The sequence below is a fragment of the Triturus cristatus genome, chromosome 7 (assembly GCF_964204655.1).
Source record: "Triturus cristatus chromosome 7, aTriCri1.1, whole genome shotgun sequence".
NCBI classification, from domain to species: domain Eukaryota; kingdom Metazoa; phylum Chordata; class Amphibia; order Caudata; family Salamandridae; genus Triturus; species Triturus cristatus.
The window spans coordinates 543,856,084-543,870,148 of record NC_140590.1 but is presented as its reverse complement, the minus strand read 5'-3'; the positions used below and the strand labels follow the sequence as shown (position 1 = coordinate 543,870,148).

The 14,065-nt window shown below is 46.4% G+C and overlaps 1 protein-coding gene across 2 annotated transcripts in view; it reads left to right on the top strand.

The window, feature by feature from the left end:
* The first annotated feature begins 3,069 nt into the window (after positions 1 to 3,069).
* Positions 3,070 to 14,065, top strand: part of LOC146810065 (tripartite motif-containing protein 16-like protein) — a 46,260-nt gene continuing 35,264 nt past the window's right edge. Inside the window, exons 1-2 of one of the 2 annotated variants that reach the window (XM_085616975.1) lie at positions 3,070 to 3,765; positions 5,462 to 5,542. In XM_085616975.1, coding sequence (XP_085473101.1) covers positions 3,202 to 3,765; positions 5,462 to 5,542 — 645 coding nt within the window. In that variant the 5' untranslated portion in view covers positions 3,070 to 3,201. The remainder of the gene's footprint in view (positions 3,766 to 5,461; positions 5,543 to 14,065) is intronic. The other variant, XM_085616976.1, reaches the window with a different exon arrangement.

The following is a 14,065-nucleotide window of genomic DNA, read 5'->3' as shown; positions in this document are numbered from 1 at the left end:
GGCACATATAAAGTGTCTTTTAGCTCCCCTCCTTCACTTACCATTGGTTGGCATCATTGTGACCCTTTTTTCCTTTCTTTTCATTGATGAGCTCATCTCTACGCATGCCGGCTTCACTTCGTCTCCATGTTTTTGTTTTCTTCCGTGAAGCATGGTCAAAGTACTGTTTCTCAATGTCTTCTTATCCCAAATTGTTATGAACTTCAAAGCTGGTCAAAAGGCAAATACAATTCTTTCTCTTCCTGCTGCTGGGTCTTCCTCAAAACACTTCCTAAAAGTTGCAGGTTTATTTATATATATATATATATATATATATATATATATATATATATATATATATATATATATATATATATATATATATATATATATATATATATATATATATATATATATATATATATATATATATATATATATATATATATATATATATATATATATATATATATATATGATATTTACTCATAGTAAATTTGATGTACATTATTTGTTACATAAGATACAAATCACCAGCCTAAGTGCAGCACATATAGTTCTACAAAAGGATGGTTAAATACATAATTTCATAAAGTACCGCTGTCATAAATGAGAAGTTATTTGGTTGTATCTCTAATGTACTATTCCATAAAATATGGGAAATTATGTTTTACAATGGCAGAGTGAATCAGTTACCCCTCCATGGATCAATGTTTACCATTCTACCAGATCAAGGGAATCTTCACCTAACCTTCTCCAAGCAATCAAAACATGCATCTCTAAATACTGTAACCTTTGGGAAAATAGTGTCCTCAAAGAGGCCAGACACCAATAATCCTCCTCCTCATGTCCCAATATTAGCAATGTTATCACACAAAGGGTGGGTTTTTCCTCTGAGCTTCTTAACATAGAAGTAAATACACTAACCATACATATGCTTCGAGAGAATTATGTTCATATCAGAGCTACCAAACCATGTCACTCCTTTTCTTGGTAGCAATAACTATTCCCCACAGATTACTTCAATGTTAATACACAACTGTCCAAATGCCACCTATAAATAAATCATCACAATAATCTTGCACAAGGCATCCATGCCTTCAATCATTGTTTCATTTAAATGCTCAATATTTTGGCTCAAATAATCCTAGCACGAGACATTTGCTAGTTTTGAGCACTTCATAGTTTTTGTGAGCCTCCCAAAGAATAAAGTTTTTGTGCTTTAGTGCATCCCATGCACTACTCAGTTGTAACCTTTCACCCACTGTATTCATTTGTAAGCTTAGCTCACAAACACCATGTTTCTGGTGTTCATGACAACACCTCATATCTGAGCTTTGTCCACACATCTCATTCTGCATATCTCACTATACCTATCTTCTGTGAGCATCTCATATGTGTCTTGAATAGCAGGCTTTTTTTACTCAGGCCTGCCACTGCAGAACCTGTGTATGCAGTTGTATTGCCATGTCGACTTGGCATTAAAAAACCCTGACCAAGCCTTAAATTTCCCTTTAATTACACATAAGTCACCCCTAAGGTAGGTCCTAAGTAGCCCACTGGACAGGGTGCTGTGTAAGTAAAAGATAGAACATGTACTTTTAAGTTGTGCATGTCCTACTGGTAAAAAACACCTACATTTGTTTTTCCCTACTGAGGCCTACTCCTCTAACGGGTCAACATTGAGAATTGCTTAATACACTCTTTTTTGCTGTAATTCCTGGTTAGAAAGGAGTAGCTATGTCATGTTTTATATCTTTGGAATGGTAATGATAAATCCTCTTTACTGGTAATGTTGCATTTCACAATACTATTTTAGATATGCCACTTCTAGAAAGTGGACTTTTACAGCTCTCTGTGCCTGCAACCTGTCTCCATTGCACTCCAATATTAGTCCAATTGCATTTTCGCGAAGTGCATTCAGTGTATTCTTCCTTTTTTTCTCTCCACCTTTGTTTGCTTGGTGCATGAAGACGTAAGATTAAAAAACATGTTTTTTTCACATATAGTCTAATTACTTTGTGAATGTAGATAACAGTATAGCACACTTGCAAACTGTGACTACATGCCTGCCTTTATCAGTGTTTCACTACAAAACTATGTAATTGTATTCGTTTAACGGAGCGTAGGACTCTCGGACAATGGGCGATTTGTAAAGGGTCACTGGAAAGTCCAAAAAATTGTCCTTACACCCACCCCCACGAAATGTAGTGTCTCCTATGGCCCTGGTCAGACACATTTCTCTTATGGTAATGTAGACCTAATATACATACATGCCATCATTTCAGAAGAGCAAAGTGGGAGATTCTTAAAAAAAAATCGGGAGAATGGGGCCTTGAATCGGGTTACTGTCATGTATGGGCTTTGGAAGTGTGCTGCTGCAGAATCGGACATTTGAAACGCAAATGCACATTTTTTCTTACCTTTCAGAAGCATGGAGCGCAATGGCAGGCAGAGAGAGGGTGATGCAAGTGTTCTGCGCTCACTGGCTGGCAGGTTGCTGGCAGCGCATATACTACCCCCCCCCCCCCCCCCCCACACCTGTGTGGCAGCCCAGGCACACACACAGCGGCCCCCGAGTACTCCACAGGTCTTTAAAAGACCATTAGCTTGTTAATGGGGTTTTTCACACCTTCTAGAGCCCCTGCATCGCCACTCTGACTATTTCTGGAAGAATTATCACGTTACTCAATACCAAGACCTGTCTGCTGAAACCCCGAGGAATCAGGTTTTTGCTTGCAGGAATCGGGAGGCGGGAGACTAGCCTTGAAATCGGTAGTCTCCCGCCGGAATCGGGAGGGTTGGCATGTATGTAGGACTTTTCAGCATGAAACTCATTAAATAACTCAGTGACTGACAGTGTACACTAGTTACTTATTTTACTGATGTCCCAACCGTCAATCAGTGCGACTCTACTTTTTGGTCCCTGGGAAAATGTGAGTACCCCCGCTCCAGATGTTAGCCTCTGCTTCTTTGAGCCAATGGCAGGACTCAGCTCCGGCAAACCAGCCCCTCGGAGCTTAAGCAGGGGCCAATGGGAAGCAATATCCCGGTGTCTGCCTGGAAAAAAGGCTGTTCTTACTCATCCGACCCAAAAATCGGGACGGACATACGCACGGACAGGCGGCAGGAAGTGGCCGTTTCCGCGCATTGTCCGGACACTTCCCATCGCTGCCGGGCGGCAGTGATAACTTTTTCCCTTCAACGCACCTTGGTAGAGTCATGGCAGCTGGCGGTGGGCTCTTCGCCCAGGAGTACCTGCGCTGTCCCGTGTGCCTGGACGTCTTCAGGGACCCCGTCACTATCCCCTGCGGGCACACCTTCTGCCTGGTTTGTATCGGGCGCTGCTGGGCGCAGGCGGGCGCCCAGGCTGCGTGCCCGCAGTGCCGCGAAGCCTTCCAGCCGCCACCCCGCCTCTGCAAAAACAACATCCTCGCCCAGCTGGCCGAGGACTTTGCCAGTTCTGAGGCGAGTGCTCGCGGGCCGGGGGACACGCCATGTGACTTCTGCGTCGGTCGGAAGCTCAAGGCCGCAAAGTCTTGCCCAGTCTGCGGGGCGTCTTACTGCCGGCAGCACCTCGGGTCGCGTGCAGGCGCTTCGGCCCGGAGGGATACCTGGCTCCCCGCCCTAGAGCAAGGAGCCGAGGCCGCGCACTGCCCGCAGCACGGAAAGACGCGAGCACTTTTCTGCAGGACAGACCAGACCTGGATCTGCCCGGAGTGTGGGCAGCAGGCGCACTTTGAGCACGACGTCATGGAGCCGGAGAGCTGTGACGTCGAGCAGAAGGTACTGGAAGCACTGCAACACATTACTATATGGGTAGTGGCGTGGCTGGTACTTTCGTTCGACCCGGACCATGCCCAAAAAGATGGGCTTGGTGCTCCAGTTGAATATGGCCAGTTGAACCAGAGGTTCCAGTAGTGGTACAGGGTTGGACGGTACTCGAGTCCTCTGCTTGCGCCCCTCGCATCCCTCAGACTCTGCGTTTACCTTCGGTGCACAGTAGGGTTGTGGTGCACCCATGGAAAGGTTTTATTGAGTCTGAAGGCACCACAGGATCCTAGCGTGGTGGCTTTCGAAACAATTTTGCTGCCTGGCAGTTTCACCCCGTGGGCAGTCCACACAAATCATGAGTAATAATCATCATCATGTAAAGACCCATAGCCTGCCTCTAGCTTTTGAACAATTGATTTTTGAACAATTGATCCAGAATAGTTTTCTTAACCTTTTGATCTGTGGGCCCCCCACTAAATGATTACTGGACCCGGGGACCCACACTGAGTCATTACTGGAACCTGTAGACCCCAGCCTAAGCAATTTCGAAGATTTGAACTTCAAAACGGTTCCCAAAAAGCAGACATTCATCAGAAAAATACACTAATGATTAATGATTTTATTTAATTCACAAACAAATATCAAATCAAAAATGTAATGGCATAGCTAGAGTTTTCTAAATTCATCCGAGGCCACCCATAGTCCATATTATATTGTGTTTGATGCACCTGCACTGCGCCCATGAATGAGTCTGAGGATACAAACTTAATTTTTAGCCTTCAGTTTTAAATGTCTTATATACAGAATGTTTTACATTTTTCAGTTAAGCAGTCATGAACATCCCTGAGTTGGCATCGCGGACCCCAAGGTGTCCCTGGACCACAAGTTAAGAACCGCTGCCCTAGATAGTATGTGCCACTAACGAATATGGGTTAATGGCAGTCTTTTTCACCATAGCACGAGATGCCAAGACCAGGAAAAAACTCACAAATATTCTGCTCAGAAGCAGGATATGTCATGTCTGTATCACATGTGTACTCTTTCTCCCCTTCCCAATCTTCCACCTACGAACTCAACCATTCACTCACACGATCACTTTACCAAGCACCTACAATCCCTCACTAACCCTCTTACCCACTCATCAAACATTTGCTAACTAACTAATGAAGTTTGAAAAATGTCTGCACTAGTGATCGCACTTTTTAGGTCTTGAATAGAAAGCGCATCCTCTGTTTCTTTGATACATTTCGTTTACAGTCAGTGGGCTACAGCCGCCCATTGCTCATCATTGGTTAGCTTCAGTGTTGCTCTCATTTGCTTCTTTAGGTCTCGCCTAGCAATACAGCGCATGCGTTGCTCGCCTTGGCGAAATCTATTGTTATCGGTTTCTTGGCCGAAGGGGGACAGAGATGTGCACGCGTGCACATCGCCAGTCCCTCCCTGTCACCTGCTCGCTCTGCCAGTGCAGACAGGAGATGTGCACGCGCACGGCCATCAATTTTGCTCTCGGCGTTTCCGGTATTCTGTGATGCACAACACGCGCATGTGGCTTTCAGTCTTTCTTCTCTTTGTCAATGTCGGAAATAAGCGCTTTATTTACATATATGAGCATTTGTTGTAACAATGGTGCTTTACCCCATGTTCACATCCCTCCCCTCCCACTATGCCTCTCCCTGCTCCTGCTCCCTATCATGGTCCGCCATCACAGCAGCTTCAGCAGGGACCGTCCCAGCTCGAAGACCGTGTTAAGTTGCAAAATGGTCCTACAAACCGTGGGGAAGGTCTTGAGGTAAGCCACTTCATCTACGGGAAGGTTTTTCTTCTGTCCGACTGAACTAGCGATCTGTTCTGCAATGTTGTGAAGCGCCATAGAAAGGGCTTCAGGGTGCTAAGGGATGGCGTATGTTGGCCAGGGCAGCTACAGCGCGATGGGACAAGGAAGGTAAACACATTTTTCAAGGTTTGCTGGGGGGGATGTCATTAATGACTGCGGCATTCAGACTAGTGGTCGCCCATTCGTGCACTTTGAAAGTATGCAGGGTGCCATGGAGGACTGTGTGTTTTTTGGGCGGGGCAGTGGTTCACACCCCTCCCCAAAAGATAAAACCTTGCGGAGCAGCACAAGGCTGAAGAGGGGCATGCCTGTGCGAGATAACAGCGGGAGCGTACTTCGATTTATCCTAGCTTTTTGAGAACATCCTTCGACACTTTGGGACTCTAATGGTCGAAAAGGTAGTGGATGAACAAACAAGCGTTGCTGAGTGGTTAATGCAGGTATATATCCGCATGAGTGCCCAAAACATTATTCCTGTTCCAGCAAAGCACTCCACGGGAGGTCAGGGAGCCACCCCTCTCGATATAATTATGATACGTGAATCAGACATAATGTGTACGTTAGCGTGAAGGGAGAATTGCTGCAGCCGTGCTGGTAATATGGTTGGCGATGCAGGGGGCGCTGTAAAGGAGCTGCTGAGAGGGTGCTACGTAGGATGGACAGTGGAAATGTACAACACCAGCAGGTACTGGCTGCACACTTCGATGGGGACTGTAGGGGGAGTGGCTGTTTACCTTCTCAAAACTCTCACGGCGTCCCAGAGGACTCCTCTAGGGGTGTCTTTCCATGGTGTGACAGGCATTCTCACACGGAAACTGCAAGCTATCTTCCTTTTTCACCTCCTTACACAAAACACCAGTCTCCTTAGCGCTCACACATCAACAAATCGCCCCTACTCTAACCACAGTGCTTCACATATTGCTAACAATACCTGCCCCCAAGCCACAGCATAGCCCGCCGGCGCCTCCTCTACTATTACACCCACACTGCGAGCTTCACCCTCCGCAAATGCATCACAAGCCATTGCCCACCCACCTCCCTGAACATAACTGGCACTGACAGCCCTTCTCTCACACATTATGCCAGCCTCCTTCTGCACACTGCGCATACTCAAACAACTTGTGTGCATACTTAAACAACGCATCTTCTTTAATCCACAACCTCTCTTCGCACCTACCCAGCTTTTATTCCACACCACTGTCTTTTCCAGCACCTTTTTACCCTCTAACCTTGCATCCTATAGCGCAACACCCACGGAACTACTCGCCCACCTCGTATGCACTCATCAAGGAGTAACCCATGGTGAAATTTTCTTTTCTACACTTCATCTTAGTTGCGGCTTTCTATACATATATTGGTCTGTGGTTTAGGAAAATAAATGAGCAAGAGTTACACTGGTGTGAGTGAATGTATGACACAATAATTCATGAAACCATTGCATCTTGTTTCCTGCTCGCACTGTGCCGTCTCTCCTTGCCCCTTAACCCTGCACCCATCACCCCTCCGAGATTACTGCTTGTATTTTAAGTGATATGCCCAAAATCACAGGATGCCGCTTTCATTTTCACTTATTGCGTCATGTTTCCTGCTCGCGACAGCCTGCTCGCCCTGTGCCGTTTCTCCCTACCCCTTCACCTCCCCCCACCACCCCTCTGAGATTGCTGTTTGTATTTTAAGTGATTTGACCAAAGTCACAGGGCACCGGTTGCTCATCAGCGACTCGGCACCCTGCTATCTCCGCGGACCGCACAATATGCTGCATTATTAAATCCTTATAAGGTCCCAAAGGCGAGACCTATTGCATTGCAAATGCTTGTTTTATGGCTTATGAAGGCCAGGTGCTCCCATGACCTCATGGATGAATGCTCCTTGTATAGCCTTTATTATGCTACCATGGCTACCAGTAAGCAGAACTTCATTTTCAGGGCATCATTTATGAAAGCTGTTGCATCAACTGCGTAAAAACAGCAATGCAACAGTTTTCACTGCGCCCTCCTTGCGACAGGATGGATGCGCCGTTTTTAATGTACGGCGCTTCATGTAGCAAGGAGTTACAGATACGTCGGTATTTCTGACGTATCTGTAGGCGCAAAAGTGGCGCATTGCTGGGGTGTGTCTGAAAACAGACGCAACTCCAGCAATGTGTCCTTTCACATGGGTAAAGCCCCGTGTGAAAGGGCCCTCTGTAAGTCTTACGCCTGCTGTGAGGCAGGCGTAAGATATTGATGCTTTAGAGTCCTAGAAGTGTCGCAGTGAAATCTCATAGATTTCACTGCCACACTCCTACAAACCTTTATCGCGGGGTAATGCCCACCCTGCATACATTATACCTGACAAAGGTATAATGTAGCGCAAGCCTTTACAAAGTGACGCATCTGCTAAGATGCGTCACTTTGTAAATATGGCGCAACGCGGGGCATTATTAACGCTGCTGTAGCGTCACGAAAAGTGATGCAACAGCGGCGTAAAAGTGTCACAGGCCTTCATAAATAAGGCCCTCAGTTTTTCAAACACACTGCCGTCCCGGTATTAATGTATGCTTCTATGGTCCACTAATTTCAGTCCCGGTTGCATCTCGTCCATCCACACACGTTTGCCTACAGTTCCATCTTTGCCTTCTCCAGTAAAGTGTTTGTGTGTCATAGCCTGAGTCCTTGGGGGTAATTAAGTACATTGTTTTGCTCAGGAGCCACTCCACATCATTAGACTCCAGTTTCCAGTTGCCCAGCCCCAGTAGGCATTGCCAATACGCCGAGAAGGGCCTGTTACTGCTGCTTTGCATCTGTCTGCTTCCCCTCCAACACTCCACCGCCTCCTCCATCTCCCAGTTGCCTTTTTCCATGTTAAACAGATAGCCATAGCGGCATTCAAATGAAGCAGCAGCAGGGGTGCAGAGGACTGAGAGCTCTCCTAAATTAAAGAAATAACTTGCAGGACGTTAGCATAGCAGCAGAACTACAGACGAAGGCAGGAATATATATTTTCAGTGATTATTAAATTAACTTTATTATTTAATAGTCACTGAATCGTTTTCATTTTCTCGGAAGATGAAAGCAGCACAGAGGGTAAAAAGTCTCTTTTTTTGCGGCCCTTGCCTTGATTTACACCCCAGGAACCTAGTGCTTATTCACATCAACGCATTTCATTTTCTTTTTGTTTTACATATAAACTTGCCAGATGTGTTTGCTGGTGCTACGGCAGGCTATATGACGCTGTATACAACATTCTGCTGTTTAAGGTGATGCTGTGTTAATCATTTGAAAACAACGCCACCAGGATGATTTCAGATACCAATGAGAGTTCACATAGCCTTCAGAGTGCCCTATGGGGAACGTGGCAGGATGATGGCGAGGTATCCAGATGAAACATAATTTATTTTTCAATTAAAAACAAGCATTGGAAAAGCCAATAGGTGTCACCTCTGTGAGCGGTATTAGCTTTGCCAATGTCTTTTAGTCATGTTGTAGAGCAGCATGGCTAAAAGTTATTTAAAACTAAGTATTATTTCCTCTTTTATTTTTTTTCCTTCTCCAATCAGCGTTTTTTTTTTTTTACCAATCAGGTTAAAGAAATAAAAATATCGTTTCTGAAATCTAATTATTCATCACTAACCCACAGGTTTACATAATGCATTTTCCATGCCTGGTGCCTTTCAGACACCATTTAAACATTTAAAAAAAAAAACAATTTGATGATTTTTTTTATAGACAACAACAAGACCAAAGCATCCATTCCGGTCAGTAGGCGTGTTATAGCTGATCCTCGCAAAACAATACAAAATAAAGTCATGCTCCATCAGTTGAATTAGAGGCCACAGTATTCCCACCATCGTTCCCAGATTTTCTGGTGATTGCAAGAGCTTCGTAAATGGGTTCCTCCAGTTTTGTGGGGGGAAGATTTACAACTATGGACAATGTCCCTCTTGGCGATAATTGTGGTTATTCCCACCAATGCCCACTCCCCACGGGTGCCCCCGCACATCATCAAGGATCCCTAATAGAGCCACTTTTGGAGATGTCAGTTGTTTTTCCCAGGTTGTGGGTCAGTGTTTCCGATTCTTTCCCAGTAGATCTCAATCTTGGGCACTCCCAAACCATATGGAAGACGTGAGTTTCTGGGTATGTGTAGCGGCAGCAGGGGGTTCCTGTATGTATGCCATAGGCGTCTAGGTGTGAAATATCTGATATGTAAATAATTCAGCAGTATCAGCTGGAGTTGAGTGGATATGGCAATCTCACGTGGTGCCATATTAGTCTCCATCTAGTCTGCATCGTCAAGGGGACCCACCCAGCCCTACCATTTTTTCCGAGGCATTTATGACTAAGGAGTGGTTGGTCTGTGAAGTTCTACTCTTCCCAAAGGGTCCCATCAAGGTGCAAGGTTTGAGATGATTATTTTCCTAAAGGTCTGAAAAATCTGCATGATAACTCAAAAGAGCATGACGAAGCTGCTAATATTTATATAAATCTGTCTTATGACCCATCTACCCAAAGTCGTCCCCAGATTTGAGCATCACCTCAGATTAAACAGGCAAGGGGATCTGCTGCCAGGGCAAAGAAAATTGGGCAGAGAAGGCAGTTTTGCCTAGTGCCTCTATGGTTTGGATATAGATCTGAAATAATGCTGTTGACACATGCATGTGCAGATGGTTCAGACTAGAGAATTCAGACATATCTGCGGAATGAGGGCCACAAATCCCATCCGAAGAAGGAAGTGGTCCAGAAAGGTCCTGTCCACAGTATACATCATTTTTTTTTCTACAGATTTAAATAGCGCAAATTCGACCCGTAGGTATTGGAGCGCTTCACATGAGCACCAGTTACGTTACATGAGGACACATTCATTTTTGGTAGGCACAGGGAGATTAAGTGATTTACCCAGAATCACAGGATGCTGAACCGACGACGAGGTTCAAACCTGGTTCCCGAGTTCCAAAGTCGGCAGCTCTGGCCATAAATAAGGCCATCCTCTCTCAAGTGCCTAATCGAAACCAATTAGTAAACATGCACATGAATCTCTAATTTGCCTAAGGTGGGCCAGGGTAACATATGCCTTGCGGATACAGTGGGGGGGATGCAGTTAGACATGGCTCGAAGTTTTACTTGACCGCATCAAACAATTTCATCTGTTTCTGGACCTTTCCGGTATAATCTGGGAATATCATGATGTGGGATGAATGGCAGATCAGTTCATCCCTCTTACACGCTTCACGCAAAATTGTGTCTCTATCTCAAGAGTTGAATATGCGAATGATCATGGGACGCAGGGGAAGGAGCAAGTAAGTGCTCTATCAGTCCTTTCTATCCCAAACTATGGTAACAGGTTTCCCCTAGGTATCCAAGTTTTAATACAGTTCTAGGAATTGCTCTGCCTCGTTGTTAGAGATCATGTGAACCATTTGCTATTTTCACTGTTATTTTTTGTTTTCTCACATAGAGTAACCAACATCTTTGTTTCATCTTCATAAATACATAATAATATGTGTTATCACTAAATTCATAGGTAACTTGTAGAGTGCCTTTCCCTGTACATAAAGCACTATGTATCGCATACCTTTTCTGGGATTGACTTTGTGCCTAATGCCTGTCTGCCCAGGATCCTTCTTGACGAAGATTCACAATATTGTTCATGCTCTAATAAATGAAACCTCTTTTGGGCAGATGTTCCCTCCCAAAAATGACATGATTTGATTGGACGGTGGTACATTTTTTTTTTTTAAATAAGATGTTTTGAAGTTTACTGCAAAATGAATCTACCACAGTATTGAGAAAAAACTCCCTAGAGAGGAAACACAATAAACTAATACTCCATGCAACAAACACTGTTTAGCATGCTTACCTTTTCCGTACATATGGCACAACCCCTCAAATGTCTTCTTGGTCAAGTATGGACTTAGATAGCCATAGGCTTAATTTACTGCCACTGCTGATTTTGCAAATACTCCAATATAATAGTTGATTTAGCTTGGCAATAGTAAAAATGTTATTGTCAGCAATTTGTAAATCAGGCTAAAATACGCGAACATTTGGGGATTTGCAGAGAGTGAATCAAAAACATAATCTGCGGAGTTGTCGATGGATGGGGGAGAGGTTGTCACTGACCCCGACGGTATAGTCCAGTGTTTCTCGGACTATTTTCGTACGGTATACACCTCGGTTTCGGACAGGCCGACTGAGGACTCGTGCGACCTTCTGCGCGATATTGCTCTGCCCTGCCTTTCTGCCATAGATAGGGATGACCTCGATGGAGATATAACTGTTGACGAAGTGGCGTGTGCTATCCGCGCGTTGCGCTCGGGTAAGGCCTCGGGCCCAAATGGTTTGCCGATCGAGTTGTATAAGCTTCGTCCGGATAAGTTGGCTCCTCACCTGCGCGCCATGTTTGTGGAGGCGCGGGTGAATGGGTTTCTTCTGCTCGATCAACGACTGGCGACGATTGTGGTAATACACAAAGACGGTAAGCCCCGGGATAAGTGTGGTTCCTATCGGCCGATATCACTTCTCAACGCCGAGCCGAAAATCCTTGCCAAGATCCTTGCTAACCGCCTGCTCCGGGTGCTTGGAGATTTGATCCACCCGGACCAGTCGGGCTTTATCCCGCACCGTAACACTGCACTGAATCTTAGACGCCTCCATGGAGTGATCGCTAGGACGGGCACGATGCGAGAGCCGGCCATTGTGGCGGCCCTCGATGCCACGATGGCTTTCGATACGGTGGAGTGGGCATACCTGTGGGCTGTGCTAGCCAAGTTCGGCTTCGGGCCTGGTTTTGTAGGCTGGGTGAGGTTGCTTTATGAGGGGCCCCTTGCTAGCGTCGTGGTGAACGGGCGGGCGTCGACACCGTTCGAGCTCGGGAGGGGCACCCGGCAGGGCTGTCCACTGTCGCCGTTGTTGTTTGCCCTTGCTCTTGAACCGCTGGCGGCGTGGATACGATGGCACCCGGATATACGTGGGATTCGTTGGTCGCCTGACCACGAGGACCGTATTTCGCTTTACGCCGACGATATTCTGTTATACCTCACCTCGCCTAAGAAATCTCTCATAGTGGTTTGTGACGTCTTGACTTCTTTCGGTAGGAACTCTGGTCTTGTCATTAATTGGGGAAAGTCATACTTGTATGTCCTGTGTGATGATGTCCCGCCTGTCCCGCGAAACTGCTCGATCCAGATCGCCCGGCAGGGCTTTTTGTATTTAGGGATCTATATTTCCACTGACCCCACTTTACGATACGAGAAAAACTTGCTCTCTCCCTTGGCACGTTTGCGGCGGGACGTGGCGGGCTGGCGGCGGTTGCCGCTTTCCCTCCTTGGCCGCGCCGCCCTGTTTAAAATGATGTCTCTTCCCCGTTTCCTCTATGCCTTGCAGAATACCCTTGAATTGGTCCCGGCCAGTTATTTCCGAGAGGTCGAAAGCCTCCAGCGCGCGCTATTGTGGGAAGGGCGACCGCACATAGCGATTGCTAAGTTGACGCTTCCGTGGTATGACGGGGGTATCGCGCTTCCAGAAATTCGACACTATTATTGGGCCACTCAGTTGAGCGCGATTAACCATGGTGTCTATGGTCCGGCGCTGAGCCCCGGCTACGCCATGGACCGGTGGTTGCTGCGCGGGGGTAATTACCACAGAGCGCTGTACTCGAAGTCGTTGGACTTAACCCTTACGGGGCCCACCAGGGTGGCCGTGCACGTGTGGAAGGTGGCGACGGATTCATTGGGCTGGAAGGGTAAGCTTACCCTTGCCACCCCGTTGTTTGACTCCGATATTCTGGGGAAGCTTTGGCATACAAAAGGGTTTGAGAAATGGGACCTGATCGGTATATCCAGGGTTGGAGACCTTTTGGTTAAGGGTAGGTTGAAGTCATTCGGGGAGCTGCAGAAGGAATATGAGCTAGGGTGCACGGAGTTCTTCCGATACGCTCAAGTGTGTCACGCCTTGCAGTCAGTCCTTGTAGAAGGGGAGAAGGTGCCTGAGTACTCTCCGTTGGAGGACCGGATCCTGGATGGCCACATGCCAGAGAGTACGATCTCTCTCATTTATAAGAAACTAATTAATGTTCGGGCAGATCTTCTTCTAGGGTTGCGCGATCAATGGACTAAGGATGGCCTCGAATTAGATGATGAGGATTGGCAGTATGCAGTATCTTCTCCCAAAGAGGTCGCGATCCCTGCGCGCCTGTGGCTGGTGCAGCTTAAAATACTCCATAGAGTTTACGTGACAGGGCCTAGGCTGGTCCATATGGGTTTCTCTGAGGAGGGCTTATGTAAGAGAGGCTGTGGTATGGTGGGCACCTTCCTACATATTATTTGGGAATGCGGTGCGATCATGGAGTTCTGGAAGCAAATTCACGATGTAATGGGGGAGGTGACGGGCATCGCCATGCAGCCGGAGGTGCGGTGTTGTCTCCTGAATGTTTGGGGTCCTACTGACCACGATGCGGCACAGACTCAGTGGGTGACCCTAGGGAACATGGTAGCTAAGC